General features: G+C 40.1%; 1 protein-coding gene across 10 annotated transcripts in view; it reads left to right on the plus strand.

Annotated features, from left to right (window-relative positions):
- Positions 1-14,570, plus strand: part of MPZL1 (myelin protein zero like 1) — a 90,906-nt gene that overhangs the window by 62,463 nt on the left and 13,873 nt on the right. For 7 of the 10 annotated variants that reach the window (XR_006415906.1, XM_044442182.1, XM_044442189.1 and 4 more), the window contains 2 exons: positions 13,276-13,431; positions 14,066-14,294. Coding sequence is in view for 9 of the 10 variants with exons in the window: in XM_044442182.1 (XP_044298117.1) it covers positions 13,276-13,431; positions 14,066-14,294 (385 nt within the window). In the remaining variant the exon portion in view is untranslated. The remainder of the gene's footprint in view (positions 1-13,275; positions 13,432-14,065; positions 14,295-14,570) is intronic. The other 3 variants (XM_044442184.1, XM_044442183.1, XM_044442187.1) reach the window with 1 other exon arrangement.

Here is a 14,570-nt window from a genome sequence, read left to right on the forward strand (position 1 = left end):
TTCCACGACTCTGGTCGCAACCCAAATTGGTCGCGAGCCAAGTCAAATTTCCCCATAAGGTTCAATGTAAATAAGATTAATACATTCTGTAAATAATTTTTATCACAAAAAGTTGAAACAAAGTAACAAAGAACAACAAAGTAACAAAGTACAGTACAGTGGAGAACATTAACCTAGGTGAGGGGGAGGTTATTGTTTGGAGGGAGAGTCCAAACAATAGTCGTGCAATAGCTATCATGCTTGAAGGGGAGGGGAAGATGGCTGCGATCGTGACTGTGCTCGGGGGGGGGGGAGATGGCCATTATTGTGCTCGTGCAGGGAAGACGGGCACGATCGTGGTTGTCGGCTGATGTCGAGTTTGCGACCTGAGGCAAATTTTTTTCTGAAATTTTTGTTCGCTACCTGATTTGGTCGTGAACTGAGGCATTCGTGATCCAAGGTACCACTGTATTTTTCAGCCACATCTATCTTGTTGTGAGGATTAAAACGATCCTTTATGCTGCTCTGAGCACATTCAAGATAGGGTAGAATGCAAATATGTTAATTATTTGTTCTAATAGATGGAATTCATGTATATTTGTTCTAATAGATAGAATGTATGTGAGCAGGAAAGTCCTATTCATTGGAGGGATTAGGCAAGAAAAGAGTGCACTAGAACAGGTTCACTGTATGTATACCACATATCCTATGTGAGGAGTAATCTGTGGGGTTTGTTTTTACTCCACTGTGATCCACAGGCTGAATTCTTTTGCCCATAAGAGTGAATGGTAGCTACTTAGGGAAGTAAAGAATGTATATTAGTTGAAGTCTAAATCTGCCTCTTCCCTTGGTGACCCAAGCATCTGGTCAGGTTAGTCCTCTCAGAGGTGGGGCTGACCTTCCAGCCTGTCATCTTTGCAGAACTTGACAGGAGTCACTGAAAATAAAGGCAGCCCCTACTTTTAGGCTATATAGCAAGGGGACGGCATACAAAAACTTTACATACATACATACATACATACATACATACTTTTTGTTGATGTGAACTCTGATGTCCTGGGAAGTGGGGTACATGTATATCAGTACATGCTTTTTGACTGCAGGTCAATACCCAGCCACTTTCTAACAAAGGATTCTGTCAGTGGAATGTAATCTCTGATTTAATAGTTTCTTGCTTCTCATACTTGCGCACACATGCACAGGGACATGTTCTTTCTCTTCATTAAGTGGAAGAATTCTTGCAACAATAATCAAATTTACAAACTTGATTTGTATTTTACAGTTTTGTTTGAAGCATAAATGCTGACTATGTGAACCAACAATGTGATCATGGATAAAAGTCAACAGGATCTGTTCAGTCACTTGAATGTTTTTTTTTTTTTATTTGTATGACATTGCTTCTTCATTGGGACCACTAAAGGTTGTTCAGGGTTTTGCCTGCTGCCAGTGAGTGAGTGACTTCAGAGTGCTCATGTTGGGAATCTTGGGTCACATGGATGCCACTAAAGGATATCAGAGGAGTGCCATAGAAAATGCTGGACAAGAGGCATTCAGACAATAAGGCTGTCATTTCCTTCTCCAGGGATCCCATGATTTAGATGCCTGCTCTTGCTTCTTCTCTGTACCTGGTTTGACCAAAAAAAGGGTCTTGTGCTCTAGGCCAGACAAGCTCTTTATCTTGAAGGTGCTAGAGTTCTTTAGAGAAAGTCATGAAGGGGTGAGGGGTATGATAAGAGTCCATTTTAAATTAGATTTAATTACTTTTATGTCACTGGAAATATATTTGATTTGAAACTATGAACAGTTTCTGCCAGTATGTAAAAGCAATACTGAGCTAGGTAGACTTGTGTTCTGACTATGTGAGGCAGCTTCCTGTGTCCCATTAACTTCCCATTCATGTTCACTGCCTTTCCTGTGTGCCCATAGCTGGTCCAGTTCTAACACTGTTTTTCATGATAAAGCAACATGGTAGTTGGGAATACATTGGGATTACATGCATGTGATTACAATGGATGTGTTTCAACCTAATGGCTTATTGGTGAATCTAAACAGACTGATGTGACTCTTGGTTTACAAGATGAAAAACATTCTGTAAGCTGGCTTTCTTGTTTGCTTGTCCTGTTAATACTACTTGTACAATTTTTATAGTTGTAAACTTGGAGTCTTCCAGATGTTTTGAACTGTAAGTCCCATAACTGGCCATGTTGACTGAGGCTGATGATAGTTGTAGTCAAAAACTTCTGGATGGTACTAGGTTGCCTACCTATGAAATACCAGTGAAACTGAGATACTGCAGCTGTTTGCCTTGATAGATTTCTACTGTAGCCCAATTGCATAGCAGTTTCTGTTTTAGACAAAATCAGGATTCAAAATACTTTAGAGTTTTACTCTAATGAAGAAGCAAGTTCATGGTGTAGTAAAGAAGGCACTGACTTCTTTTCTGATTCAGATTAATATGTTAATGGTTTTAATCAAAGTTTAAACATGAAATAACAGTTACTCATGTGGGCTCTGGATGCCATCTTTTCCAAGGACCCTAATAATTTGTTTGCCTATCTAACAGGACCTGATGCATTTTTTCTGGCTTTGGTGGCTTAACACTGAGGATAGAATGAGTGCTGGGAACTGCTTGGAGGAGCTGTGCTGTATTGCAATCTTGTTTGGCTGATGTCCAACTTGGACAGGTCTCTTCTGAAAGGCTGCCTTGAGCATCCCTCCAGAATATTGATTGCAGCCAAATCTGCTGTGTTTAACTCAGCTCTTTAAAACTCCACTTAAAGAGGCTTTTTATTGTTGGAATTAAATTGGTCTTTCAATACACTCACAATAAATTATATTACTCTGAGAATGTACAGCTTTTTGGAGCCTGTACAGCTGTAGTCCAGATAGTACTGAAGGATGATTATTCACACCCAGCCACACTTTCATTATTGAGTTTAATCAGTGCACCAGAATTTGAGGCTTCCAGGCAACAATGTGTGGGAAGACTAATAGATCATAGTAAGTCTCTTTACCCTCAGCTGTTTTAGTCTGGAACCTTGTCTATTAAGAGCAGTACCATTCTTCCTTGTACAGTATTCTTGGGTATTAAGTTTAAAAGATAATTGTGATAAAATAATACATAAAATTCATGATCATCCATCTGCCTCAGTGGAGAGAGGAAGTCACTTTTTTCAGCTTACTCCCTTCACGTGGTCACAGTGAGGAAGATAAGTACTGAAAAGTCTTCATAGCCTGTTGGATCTACTGGGTTTTAAATAAAGACTTCAGAGGCAGCCTTAAATTTTCCTTGCATTTATTTTAGCTCATCCAGTGTTTAGAAGGCAGCTCTAATAGGCTGCTGAAGAAAAGAGAAGTAGTGAAAGCTTACATGTACTGTGTTGTGTGGAAAATAGCCTGGTTGAACTTTATGGGCTTAATTGCAAACATTTCCTTAAGTTACAGTGAAACAGCGATGGGCTTAACTTTTATTCCTTATGGGCAAAATCCTATGCATGTTTACTCACAAAAAAAGTTCTACGATAGACCATAGTTTAGATAAATCAAAGTTTCCATTGTGTATGTAATGGGTTTAGTTGGGTTTTAGTTTAAACCAATGGGTTTTAGTTTAAACCAAGAAGTAGATACTAACAATTTCTTCTTTGTGGCTGTACTAAAGAAAGGGCAAGGGGAAAAGTATGTGAACCTATGCTAATCCTAACCAGGGCTGGATATTATCAGGTCAAAAAGCCATATTTGTTCCTCCCAAGGGCCCATCCATCCCTCTAGAGTTCCCAGATAGTCACATCTCCTTGCCTCAGCCACTGATTATTTGTGGTTTTTCCTGGCATTTGTGCAGATTTCCCCCCATTATAATAGGGTGAAATATTTTCTTCCAAGGCTTGTTTATTGGCAGTAAGAAAGAGGAAAAATTGTAATAATTAAAATAATACTATTAAAATCATACATCAATTCTATAGGAACAAAAATTAGTCTTTATCATAAATTAGTATAGAACTACAGAGTGATGCCCAGCCTTTAATCTTCTAAAAGCCAGGGCAAATTTGTAACCTGGGCATAATTCATATGTCATTGTTGGCTAGCAATGTACAAATCTGTCGAGCAAGGGTCTGTTTGATGAATAGTTGAGTATATGATGGAGAAATCTATACTTTGAGGACTCATACAGTGAGCAATGAAGTAAATAATTTTCAAAATTCTGAACCTCACCTGGCACACAGATAGAGTTGTTGATAAATTGGAATATTGCTAAATCTCCCATTCAGTAGGCAGAGGCCACACACTGGAATTATAAGGCTGTGGAAGATCTTCTTAAATAAGCAGCAGTAAGAACTGAAAAGTAATTCTTGAAATCAAATGGTGATAAATACCAATTTGGACATGGCGTTTATGTAATAGAATACAAGTCCTGGTGCTGAAAGTGTAGATGGATCCTTTCTTTAAACAACAGTTGAAGTCATTTAAACAGATGGAAGGTAGAACTTCTATACTGATCCTGTAAATATGTACAGTAGATCTTGTAGAATTGATCCAGGAATTTTGGACTGAAAGATTTGCACTTGTTCTAGAAAACTTTTGTAACCTCATGTCATTAAATTCAGCAAGATAGGACAAGATCAGTATGAAACATGTGCTTCTATAGAGAGTATTCTTGTTTCTTCCTGTAAGAAAGAAATGGGTATACTCTGGGGGACCATCAGCAGCAATCTCATGATGGAGTTCTGGATCAAGTCTAGGACAGACACATTAGTATATCCCTATATTACTGCACCATATAGGAGCAGTGGAAGTATTTTCTTCAAAATTCTTCAGCTTCTGGCTCAGAGCCCTACACCTGTGTGTTTAAAAAAATGTGTCATGAGAGTAATTATTTGACAGCCTCTGAATTATGCATCAATGAATGCTGGGCATTAAACCCAAGTCCTGGGTATCTAAAGTTATGCTTTTCCATGGGTACGTTATCCAATTTCCAGACAAGTTTTTTGTTCCTTTTCACAAAATCAAGTACTTTTTGTCTTTTGTATGATTTATTATTAGGCTGTATATTATTATACAGATCTCATTCAATTTAATCAGTAGCCTGTTCATCACAATCAGTGCAGTAGATACAATGACAGTATAATCAGCATATAAAAGGACTGAGACCCTGACATCCAGAATTGATGCTGGGGAAAAGTCCAGGCACTCAGTTCTTGAATAATGTTAATAACAGAAATTAACAAGGAAGGCAGCTAAGACCCTGCTTTTCAGCTGGTATGTTTTCTGAGAGCAAGCCATTTGCCCCAAGTCTGATCCTGAGAGAGTTGTTAGAGTGGAGCATTTGTTTTAGAAAGGGCAACCTTCTATCAATGTTTGTTGCAGCTTTTTCCATAAACATCCCCTGTCTGTGAGATCAAAGGCAGAACTAAAATCTACAAAAGATGCAAATAACTCTTTCTACTATCTTGAGTGCATTTTTTTTGGATCAGGTAATGGAGAACAAAACATTTGTAGACCTGCCCTTTATAAATCCAGCTTGTTCCTTAATGGTAAGTGAATTTTTGAGCCCAGAATCTGAATGAATCCTTCTAAGGATACCAAACCAGACTCCATCCATAAATGTCATATATGCTCATCCTTTTAAAATGGTAATAATGTTTAATACTCCCTCAAAGACATATATGAGAGTCAAAATTCCTCACATCTCAGTTTCCTTATTGCTTCTGCTAAGGTACACTGCTGGGTGGCATACTGTGCATCAAACCAACCTCTTCAAAAATTGTTTGGTTTAATGAATGCTTTAGAAGTAACTACAAAAGGTCTAATTTTGTAGACCAATTTATCAAAAATTTTCAAGGGTTCTGAGGAGGTCCAAAGTTGGTTGCTTAGTAATAAAATCCAAGGGGGACATTAAGAATAAATTTATCTTTTCCTGAATCCTCCCATTTCAATGTATTCTTTTATCAGCTTGGGTGGTTAAATTATTTGATGGAGCTGATAAAGGGTTTTGCCCCGAAAATAAGATAGCAGGAATTGTGTTGGTATATAACCACTATCTGGCCTAAGGAAAATTAATGTCCTCACAGCCAGAAACAACTGATTGAGAGAGGCTCATAAAATCTACAGTACTCTTGCCCTTTGAGCCGTATAGCTGATTCAGGGTGTCTAACTGTTCCATCAGATATCTATAAATGGAACTTAAAAATAAAGGCAAAAAGAGACTGGCCAGATTAATCAACCCCAGAGCCTTTAAAACCTCTAAGGCATGGGTCCTCAAACTAAGGCCTGGGGGCTGGATATGGCCCACCATGCCCATTTATCCGGCCCACCATGCCCATGCACGTGCCTGCCGCCACCCACCTCGCCCCATGCACAGGGAGGCAGCGGTTTGCTTGCTCGGAGAAAACAATCTCCAAGCGAGCAATCCGCTGCCTCGTGCGCCTGCCTCTCCTCCCCTTGCCACACATGGCTGCCTGCCCGCTCCTCGCCTCGCCACACACTCTGGCCCCACCTCAGCGCACGTGCCCGCATGCACCGCTCCAGCCCCTCACTGGCCCACGTGCACTGCCAGCACCACCTTTCCGGCCCACAGCTAGCACTGGCACCTTTCAACAGGCCCCCTGCTGAAAAAGTTTGAGGACCCCTGCTCTAAGGGAATAAACCTAGTTTTTCAGGGTTAAACTCATTCCACCCCGCCCCCTGCCCTCATTTAATAGTTCTTTTGTCCAGTTCTAGCATTTACTTCCCCAGCTAGTCAACTGAAAATCATGGTTGCTAGATCACCTCTTGGCCAAGTTCTGTTTTCTAATTTTATTGCTGCTGATGACTATAATACATATCCAGGAAGAGAGGGAAGGTGTATTGGAGTAAACCAAATTTCTTGAATGAAAATAATTTGAAACTGAGCACAGAAATCTTTACAAAATTCATCAGTTAGCTTAGAAAGCCATCCAGCTACATTCCAGGACAAGGGATTAGTAAGGAATTTTTGGACTAAGTGGGGAAGGGTACTTGAGCCTGTCCTGCCCCATTTGATATATCATCAGCAGGGTTGGGAGTTATTTTTCAATCTCATTGAACATCAGTGGCATCACTTCCATGGTTCCCTTTCACAAAGTTTCTATCAAGTGTCACCTGATGGGATTCTCTTAATAAACAATTCTATGAGATGTTTTCAATAACTATACAAGTTTGGGCTGCATGTTATCTAAATGGTTCCTTGGGTGATGCAGTGACCTTTTTTGTTATTACAGGTATAGAAAGAGAAGGTAATAAATTAACTTCTGCCACAACAGTTCAGAGTTTATTCTGTAAATAGCTGAACTGCACTAAATCCAGATAGTTTTCAGAGGAAAATTTGTAAGTATATATAGGTATTACGACTGTATGATTTAATTGGTTCCTTCTGGAAAGATTATGAATTTACTGTTTCTTGTTTGTTTCCTAGAATTATTTTCATTCCTCTGTTTTGCTACTAGAAATGATCTCTTGTCTAAGTTTCTTTCATCCTCATCTGATGTAACTTGCCTTTGTTCTAGAGGATCATCAAATAGGTGAATATTCATAGGTAGGGAACCAATACTTTGATGGGCTCTACCTATTAACAGTTTTTATAAGTGGATAATTTCATTAGGGTCAAGGATTGTTCCTGCACTGAAAGGCCAACAAAACTTGCCACCAATTTTTGTTCTTCATGCAGGAATTCCTTTTATCTTTATTAGAAGGAGCATCACTATCTTCTCTAGCCTGCTGATCAATTTGTACTTGGCTAAACATTTTATCTGGCTCCTCAGCCAGTCTTTTTGAAACTTTATCCAGGGTCCAGGGACAAAATAAATATTCTTTTGAGAAAGGAATACTTTCCTTCTGGAGAGTTACATCGTGGTAATTTATTGAAATAGCCATGGAACTGGGAATCTTCCAAACTAATAAGTTTCTGAAATCTATAAACTTTGCAGAAAAGGTTTAAATCTTTACAATGTAGGTCAATAGTATTATTTTCAAGGAGGGGTCAGCACTAGGCTATTTTTTTTTAAAAAAAAACCTTATAACGTATACTTTCTTTGCTTCCCATCAAGAGCTGAATGTCACCATAGAATGTGCGTGATAATAATAAATAAGCTCTCTATATGTAATACATCATCACAGTTAAATATGTGAGAAATTTATCAATTGATTGAAGCAAGTGAGTTATATATTCTGACTGGGGTAGTACACCTTTAGGCTTGGGGAATTTAAAAAAGTTAGCTTCTGATGTTTTAGAATCAGATCCCATTTAGGGGACCGCTTTTGGGTTCATTCCAGCCAGCACTGGATTTTGTTTTGGGGACTTAAAATCTAGTTCAGCAGTGGGGGTATATTGTCAAGGGTTTGATTATGTCTTTTGAGTGTGATGCTTTGGTGGAGACCTTTGACTCACCAGCCCCAGTGAGGCCCCTTTGGGCTAAAGATTTTATTCCACTGAGTGGCAATGCTTCTGGTTTCCTACCTTGCTGCTGAGAGGATTTTGCTAAAATGTTTAGGGAATCATCTAATAGATTAAAAAGCTTTCAAGGATTCATTTTCTTTTATTCCTGAGACTTTTTTTGCAGTATTCTGAAGTACAAAAAGAAGTTTATATTTTTACTTCTTTTTGCAGCTTTCCAATTAGATTGCTTTTCCTTCCCTTGCTAGACTGTTTACTGCCCACACCTCTTTCTGGCTTAACATCAGAGCCTAGCTTATTTATAGTTTTACTTTTTATATGTATAGTTGCTGGATTTTAGATTCTCCTGCAGAATTCAGCCATAGTAGGGAGTACACCAAAGCACACTGCCAGGAATGTTTTAATTAAATCTAGTACATTAATAATGAAATCAGTCTGATTCTTAGAGGGAAAAAAGTATGTATGCTCAAAGGAGACCAGTCCTTGTAAAACTCTAACCATCACCTAGGGCAGGGGTCCTCAAACTTTTAAACAGGGGGCCAGTTCACTGTTCCTCACACTGTTGTGGGGCCAGACTATAGTTTGAAAAAAATACAAATTCCTATGCACACTGCACATTAAGAAATAATTAAAATTAAAATTAAACTAAAATTAATTGAAATTAAAAATAATTAAAAATTAAAGAAGCCCCAAAAAAGAAGTCCAAGATGATGCCACACTGCCTGCTGAAAGGGAGAGCATGACACGAGGGGGAGCCATGAGGGTGTGCTCGCCTCAGTCGAGCGCTTCCCAGTTCCTCGCTGCTGCCCAGTTCCTTGTTGCTGCCCCACTTCCAAGCCGAAGGAAGGTTCCCTTAGAGAGCAGGAGTGGGAGGCTGGAGAGGTGAGTGGGGGGGGAGCTCCCCCAGCTGGGAGAGGACTGTGAGGAGGGAGGTAAGGGCTGTTTTCCGTGGGCCGAGGCGAGGGATGGAGCTGCGGCCGGCCAAGCAGGGCACTTTCCACCCCTCCCTGCTGCAGGGGGAAGAAGCATGACAGTCATTCAACAGTGGCGGCTTGCCCGTATAAGACCGCAGCTCCCATGCCTCCTCTGGGGCCTTCTCTGGACAAGCCACTGCAGCCGTCAAGCAGCTGCCCCCAAGGACTCAGGGGGTGGCGGCCATGGCTTGGCCTGCAGCACAGGGACATGGCTCACATAATTAAAAATATTTTTTTCTTAACGTAATTAAAAATAGATTTAAAAAGTTATATTTTTCTTACCTTCAATCCTTTTTTAGCGTCTTCGTCTCTTTATCTTCCACTCTCCTCTCCTGTGTACCGCTCCGTATTCCCACTCTATACGTGTGCAACGGGGGGGGGGGGGGAGCCGGCGTATGCGTAGTTGCGCCGTTACAATTTGGTGCGTGCTCTGGCTCTGCTCAGTTTCAGAGAACATCTGCACAGGCTCAGAGCTTTCAGACTCACTCGGAGATCGTTTTCTCCAAGGGAGTCCAAAAGCTCTGAGACGGGCCGGATAAATGAGCATGGAGGGCCGTATGTGGCCCGCAGGCTGTAGTTTGAGGAACCATGCCCTAGGGGGTAATTCCACATCTGAGAAGCTTCAGGGGCTGATTCTAATGCCGTATGATTACTTCTCTGCGATGCTAGAGTTAGCCTTTGCAGACTTACAGCTTGAACAATTTCAGAGATTTTAGCCTGGGCAATTTCTATTGCAAAGTCAATTTCCCCTTTGGTATCCAGTTTAGAAAAGTTGTTCTTAGAGGAATGATCCACAGACCAGTCAAGATTACAGGTGTAAGTAAGCATTTAACTTTGCCCAGCCTTTTGTAGTGGAAGAAGGATGAGACTTTTGATTGTTTTGTACCTGAGCACTAGAAGGGAGGCAGTCCCCTGTCTCTTAAACCCCCGTTTCATGAGGACCATATTTATAAACTCATTTACAAAAAACCACACACACACACACCCTGAAAAATCAATTAAATTAGATTAAAATAATCAGAATAGTTTGAGTTATATCATAAGGGACAGCTCTCCCACCCAACTCTACAAAGTTTTCCTCAGTCATAATTGCTGTCTCATAAAGTTCTCACTCTCATGAACACACACCCTCATGCATATCATACACATAAGAACAAAAACATCCACAATACAAAAAATGGCAGTCTGTTAGTAGGTATCCAGGTTGGTTCTAACAGGCATGGGAGAAAGCAACAGGCAAGCAGGTGAGGCGGTGGCAGAAAGCCACTGCTTATATAGGAGAGTTTCTCTTCTTCCTACAGATGCAAGTTCCCTAGTAAAACCCTCCAACTGGCAAGCAGCAGCAGCTGTCTGGCTGAACGGAATTGATGCTCATTCTTATTTAACTGATTTTCTTCCTATGATATTTAGTGTTTTTTTTTAATGGAGTTAAGTTGGGGTTCTGGCTTCCATTCTGGTGTCCACTCTGTTATTTTCTCAGAGTATTAAGAATGTAAATTCTTAATACATGTCTGAAGTTATTGCCCGTGTCCGGTCCAGGTTCAGGACAGGTAAAGTAAAGTTCCTCAAGCAGGCCCTTTCTGACAGGTTATTAGAACACTGGAACCCAGCACAGGATTCCAAAGTTCTGTGGTGATTCACACAAAGGAAGCAACCTCCAGCAGCTCCAGGCTTGTCTTAGGTGGTCCCCAAGGAGAACTTTCCTGCAGGGCAGTGGTCTCTCAGGCTGCTGAGGTGGTGGCTGTCAGAGTGGTCTGTGTAATTCTCCAATGGGGTGACAGCACCCCTGAACCCTGCTCCGGTTTCTAGCTGAATTGGTCTAATTGCCTCTTGAGCACCCTTTCCACTACTCAGAACATTTCTGACAGCACCATGCTTTTAGGATAAAATTGCCTGATTTAAAAGTAAAATGAGAGCCAGTGTGGTGTAGTGGTTAAGAGCATGGGACTGGGACTCAGAGGATCTGGGTTCTAGTCCCTGCTCGGCCATGGAGCCAGCTGGGTGACTTTGGGCCGATCACAGACTCTAAGCCCAACCTACCTCACAGGGTTGTTGTTGTCTGGATATGATGGAGGTGGAGAATGATGCAAGCTGCCTTGAGCCCTTTGTAGGAAAAAGGCAGGATATAAATAGCAATATAAATAAATAAATGTACATTATACTTTTAAAGTCAGCCTCCACTTTAAAATGGCTGAACTCTTTTAACTCAGTATTACTAGGAAAGGTGTGCCTTTTTTGCCATGTTAGTCCTTTACATTGGCATATTTGAGCTGTAATTGTATAGTTTTAATGTTGTATATCACCTTCAGTCTCAGTTATAGAAATATGTAGAAAAATAGTAATAGTAATGACAAATATTGCAATCTAAATAGGAATCTCTGTGGGTTGCTTATTGATGATTTCTTAGTAGGTCTGTGACTTTTTGTACCATGACAATTAGTATTCTTGAACTAAATCAGATGCTCCTGTACATATTGATTATAATGCATCAGATAAGTAACTTGTGGGGCTTTATTGATGGAGATGTTTCAATATTTAACCATAAGTATATGGATAGAAGAAAAACTTATCACAACAGCATTGAGTTAGGAGAACCTGTTCACACAATGGGATAATGTGTCTCTTATCTCATTACTATTGTACTGTGTTCCTTTCTGTGAAGATGGAGCAGGGCATATGGAAGTGCTAAAGTGGAACATAGTGTTACCACTGTGAGAATTTTATATTCCCTGCTTTGATATTAATATGCTCCCTCAGTCCTCTAGGTGGTTGCTATGCCTGCTGTGAGTTGAGCTTGGGGAAGTTCCCAGTCTAATTTCTATCAAATGGGTTGAATGGCTTTTTAGTATTAAAGACAAAGCTAGGTAAATTTTTTGGGGAGGTAATGTAACAGATGGGATTCCACTACAAAGACCTCCATCCCTGCCCCCTGCCCCCCTCTTGCAACCACAAAACTAACCTCTGAAAGTTTAAGTGAGCCTATATACTTTGTAGATACAGGGAGTCCCCTAGTTATAAATGAGTTCCATTCCTGAGAATGTCTTTAAGTTAAATTTGTATGCAAGTCAGATCATATATATAAAATACTTAACAAACACTTCCATATACAGTTGGACCTCCACTTTCATGGTAGTTAGGGTCACAGGACCCCTATGAAAATGGAAAAACTGAATCTCACCCCTCCCCCAACTTACCAGTGTCTCCTCTTTGCATCAAGGAAATGCTGGAGAGTTTTTCCTCTAGGGATGTGCAGGGCAGGAAGGCATGCTTTAGAGACTTCCCTCTCTCCCCATTCACTTCCTGTGTGTTTATGTACATTATTTAAAATTAATAGGCTTAATGGCAGTTTGTAAGTACAGGTTGTTCGTAACTCAGATGTTTGTAACCCATGGACTGCCTGTATACAGGAAATGTTATTTGTTTTTCGGCGCCAGGCTAAGACCTTTTTATTTAAAACTTATTTTAAGTGTTAATTTATTGTGTAGGATTTAAAATTTTTAAGCCGAGATGCACCGGGTTTTAATATTTTTATTGTATAACTTTGGTTTTGTTTGTAAGCCACCCCGAGGCTTTGTGGCGATGGGGGCGGCATAAAAACGTTTTAAATAAATAAATAAATAAATAAATAAATGTGTCAAAGTAGACTTTGTTCCCTCAGTCCACATGGCTTGCTAATTGTTTCGTACAGTTCTTCTGCACTAGTTGCTAATTGTATTCTGGGATCAATTCAGGGTATAGGTTTTGATCTTTTAAAGCTCCAAATGGTTTAGGGGCTGCCTATCTTGGCATGAGTAGGAGCCTTCTTTTGGATTATTCAATTCTGTATGCATGCTGTTGCTTTGCTTTATGATATGAGTAGCATTTATACTATATTGCTTATAAAGAGTTCTGATTCTTGTGATGTTTTTGATAGTCCAGGTTTCAGCTGTGGAAGTATACACACCAGCAGAACTTTCTGTGGAGAATGGAACAGAGGCAAAGCTTCAGTGCACCTTTACGTCCACAGAAGTGGTCAGCAGTGAAGCATCTGTTACTTGGAGCTTCCAAGCAGAGGGATCATCACCGTCTGTGTCGGTAAGAGATGGTGACTGAAGTACGATTATATTTGAATATAAGTCTTTAACTTGGGAGATCAAACATTTTCCTGGTATTTCATGTCTTTCTGTTCACTTTCACTTCTGCTTTAACTGAATGACATCACACAATGGTGATCATACTGTGTTTGTTCTCAAGATGGTCCTTCTCTTTACACTCTAAATGCTTTGCTGGCAAATACTCAAGTGAAGAATGGTTTGAAGTGATAACCACTTATGCTCGGTTAGGTATTTGGTTCTGTTAGCAGGGCAGGGCAATATTAATCAGGAATGAGACAAACCTTTTGGTGGTGGTGGTGGTGGTGGTTACAGGTCCAATAGAGATTTGTGAGCATAGGAGGAAGCTGTGTTTAGTGGGACAGTAAGAGGTCTCACCCTGACCACTTGCAGCTAAACTCAGACCTTCCCTTATGTCACTCTACAGTGGAGATTTCATTGACCTTTTCAGAAGGCAAAACCCAGCTTTCTATCTTTCATGAAAATTGGCACCCTTATGGATGATGTGATGAAACATTGGAATTCAAATACCATATGCTCTAGAGTTAGGTATTAGAGGACTACAGCGAGGAAGTACTTTATAAAAGATTTCACCATGTTTGTCTTCTTGATTACAGTTCTTCTATTATTCCAATGGAAAGCAATATCCTGCTAAAACTACACAATTTAAGGACAGAACCAACTGGGCTGGAGACCTAAACAAGAAAGATGCATCTATTGCTATAGCAAACATGCAGTTTCAAGACAATGGCACTTACATCTGTGATGTCAAGAACCCTCCAGACATTGTTGTTACACCAGGAGAAATCAAACTCAGAGTTGTGGAGAAAGGTATAGGTAACGAAGGTGGCTGGAACATCTCTACTATGTTTTTCTAGTTAGCAAAAGTATTTCATTTAAATGAGTGTTACTTTCATTTTTCTTACATGCATTCTCTACATCTTATTGACATTTGTTCTGAAAATAAAGCATTTTCTTTTTTGAACAAGAAAAAATATAGAATCTCATTCTTAGGTAAATTTAATTATTTATATTGCATTTGCATGCTGTCCCAAGAGCGCAGGGGGACCAGGGGGCTCTTGGGGCAGCTCACATTGCAAATATAGCACCAGAGCTGACTTA

This window comes from Varanus komodoensis, unplaced genomic scaffold (assembly GCF_004798865.1).
Source record: "Varanus komodoensis strain SLA01 unplaced genomic scaffold, ASM479886v1 scaffold4, whole genome shotgun sequence".
In the NCBI taxonomy this organism is placed as follows: domain Eukaryota; kingdom Metazoa; phylum Chordata; class Lepidosauria; order Squamata; family Varanidae; genus Varanus; species Varanus komodoensis.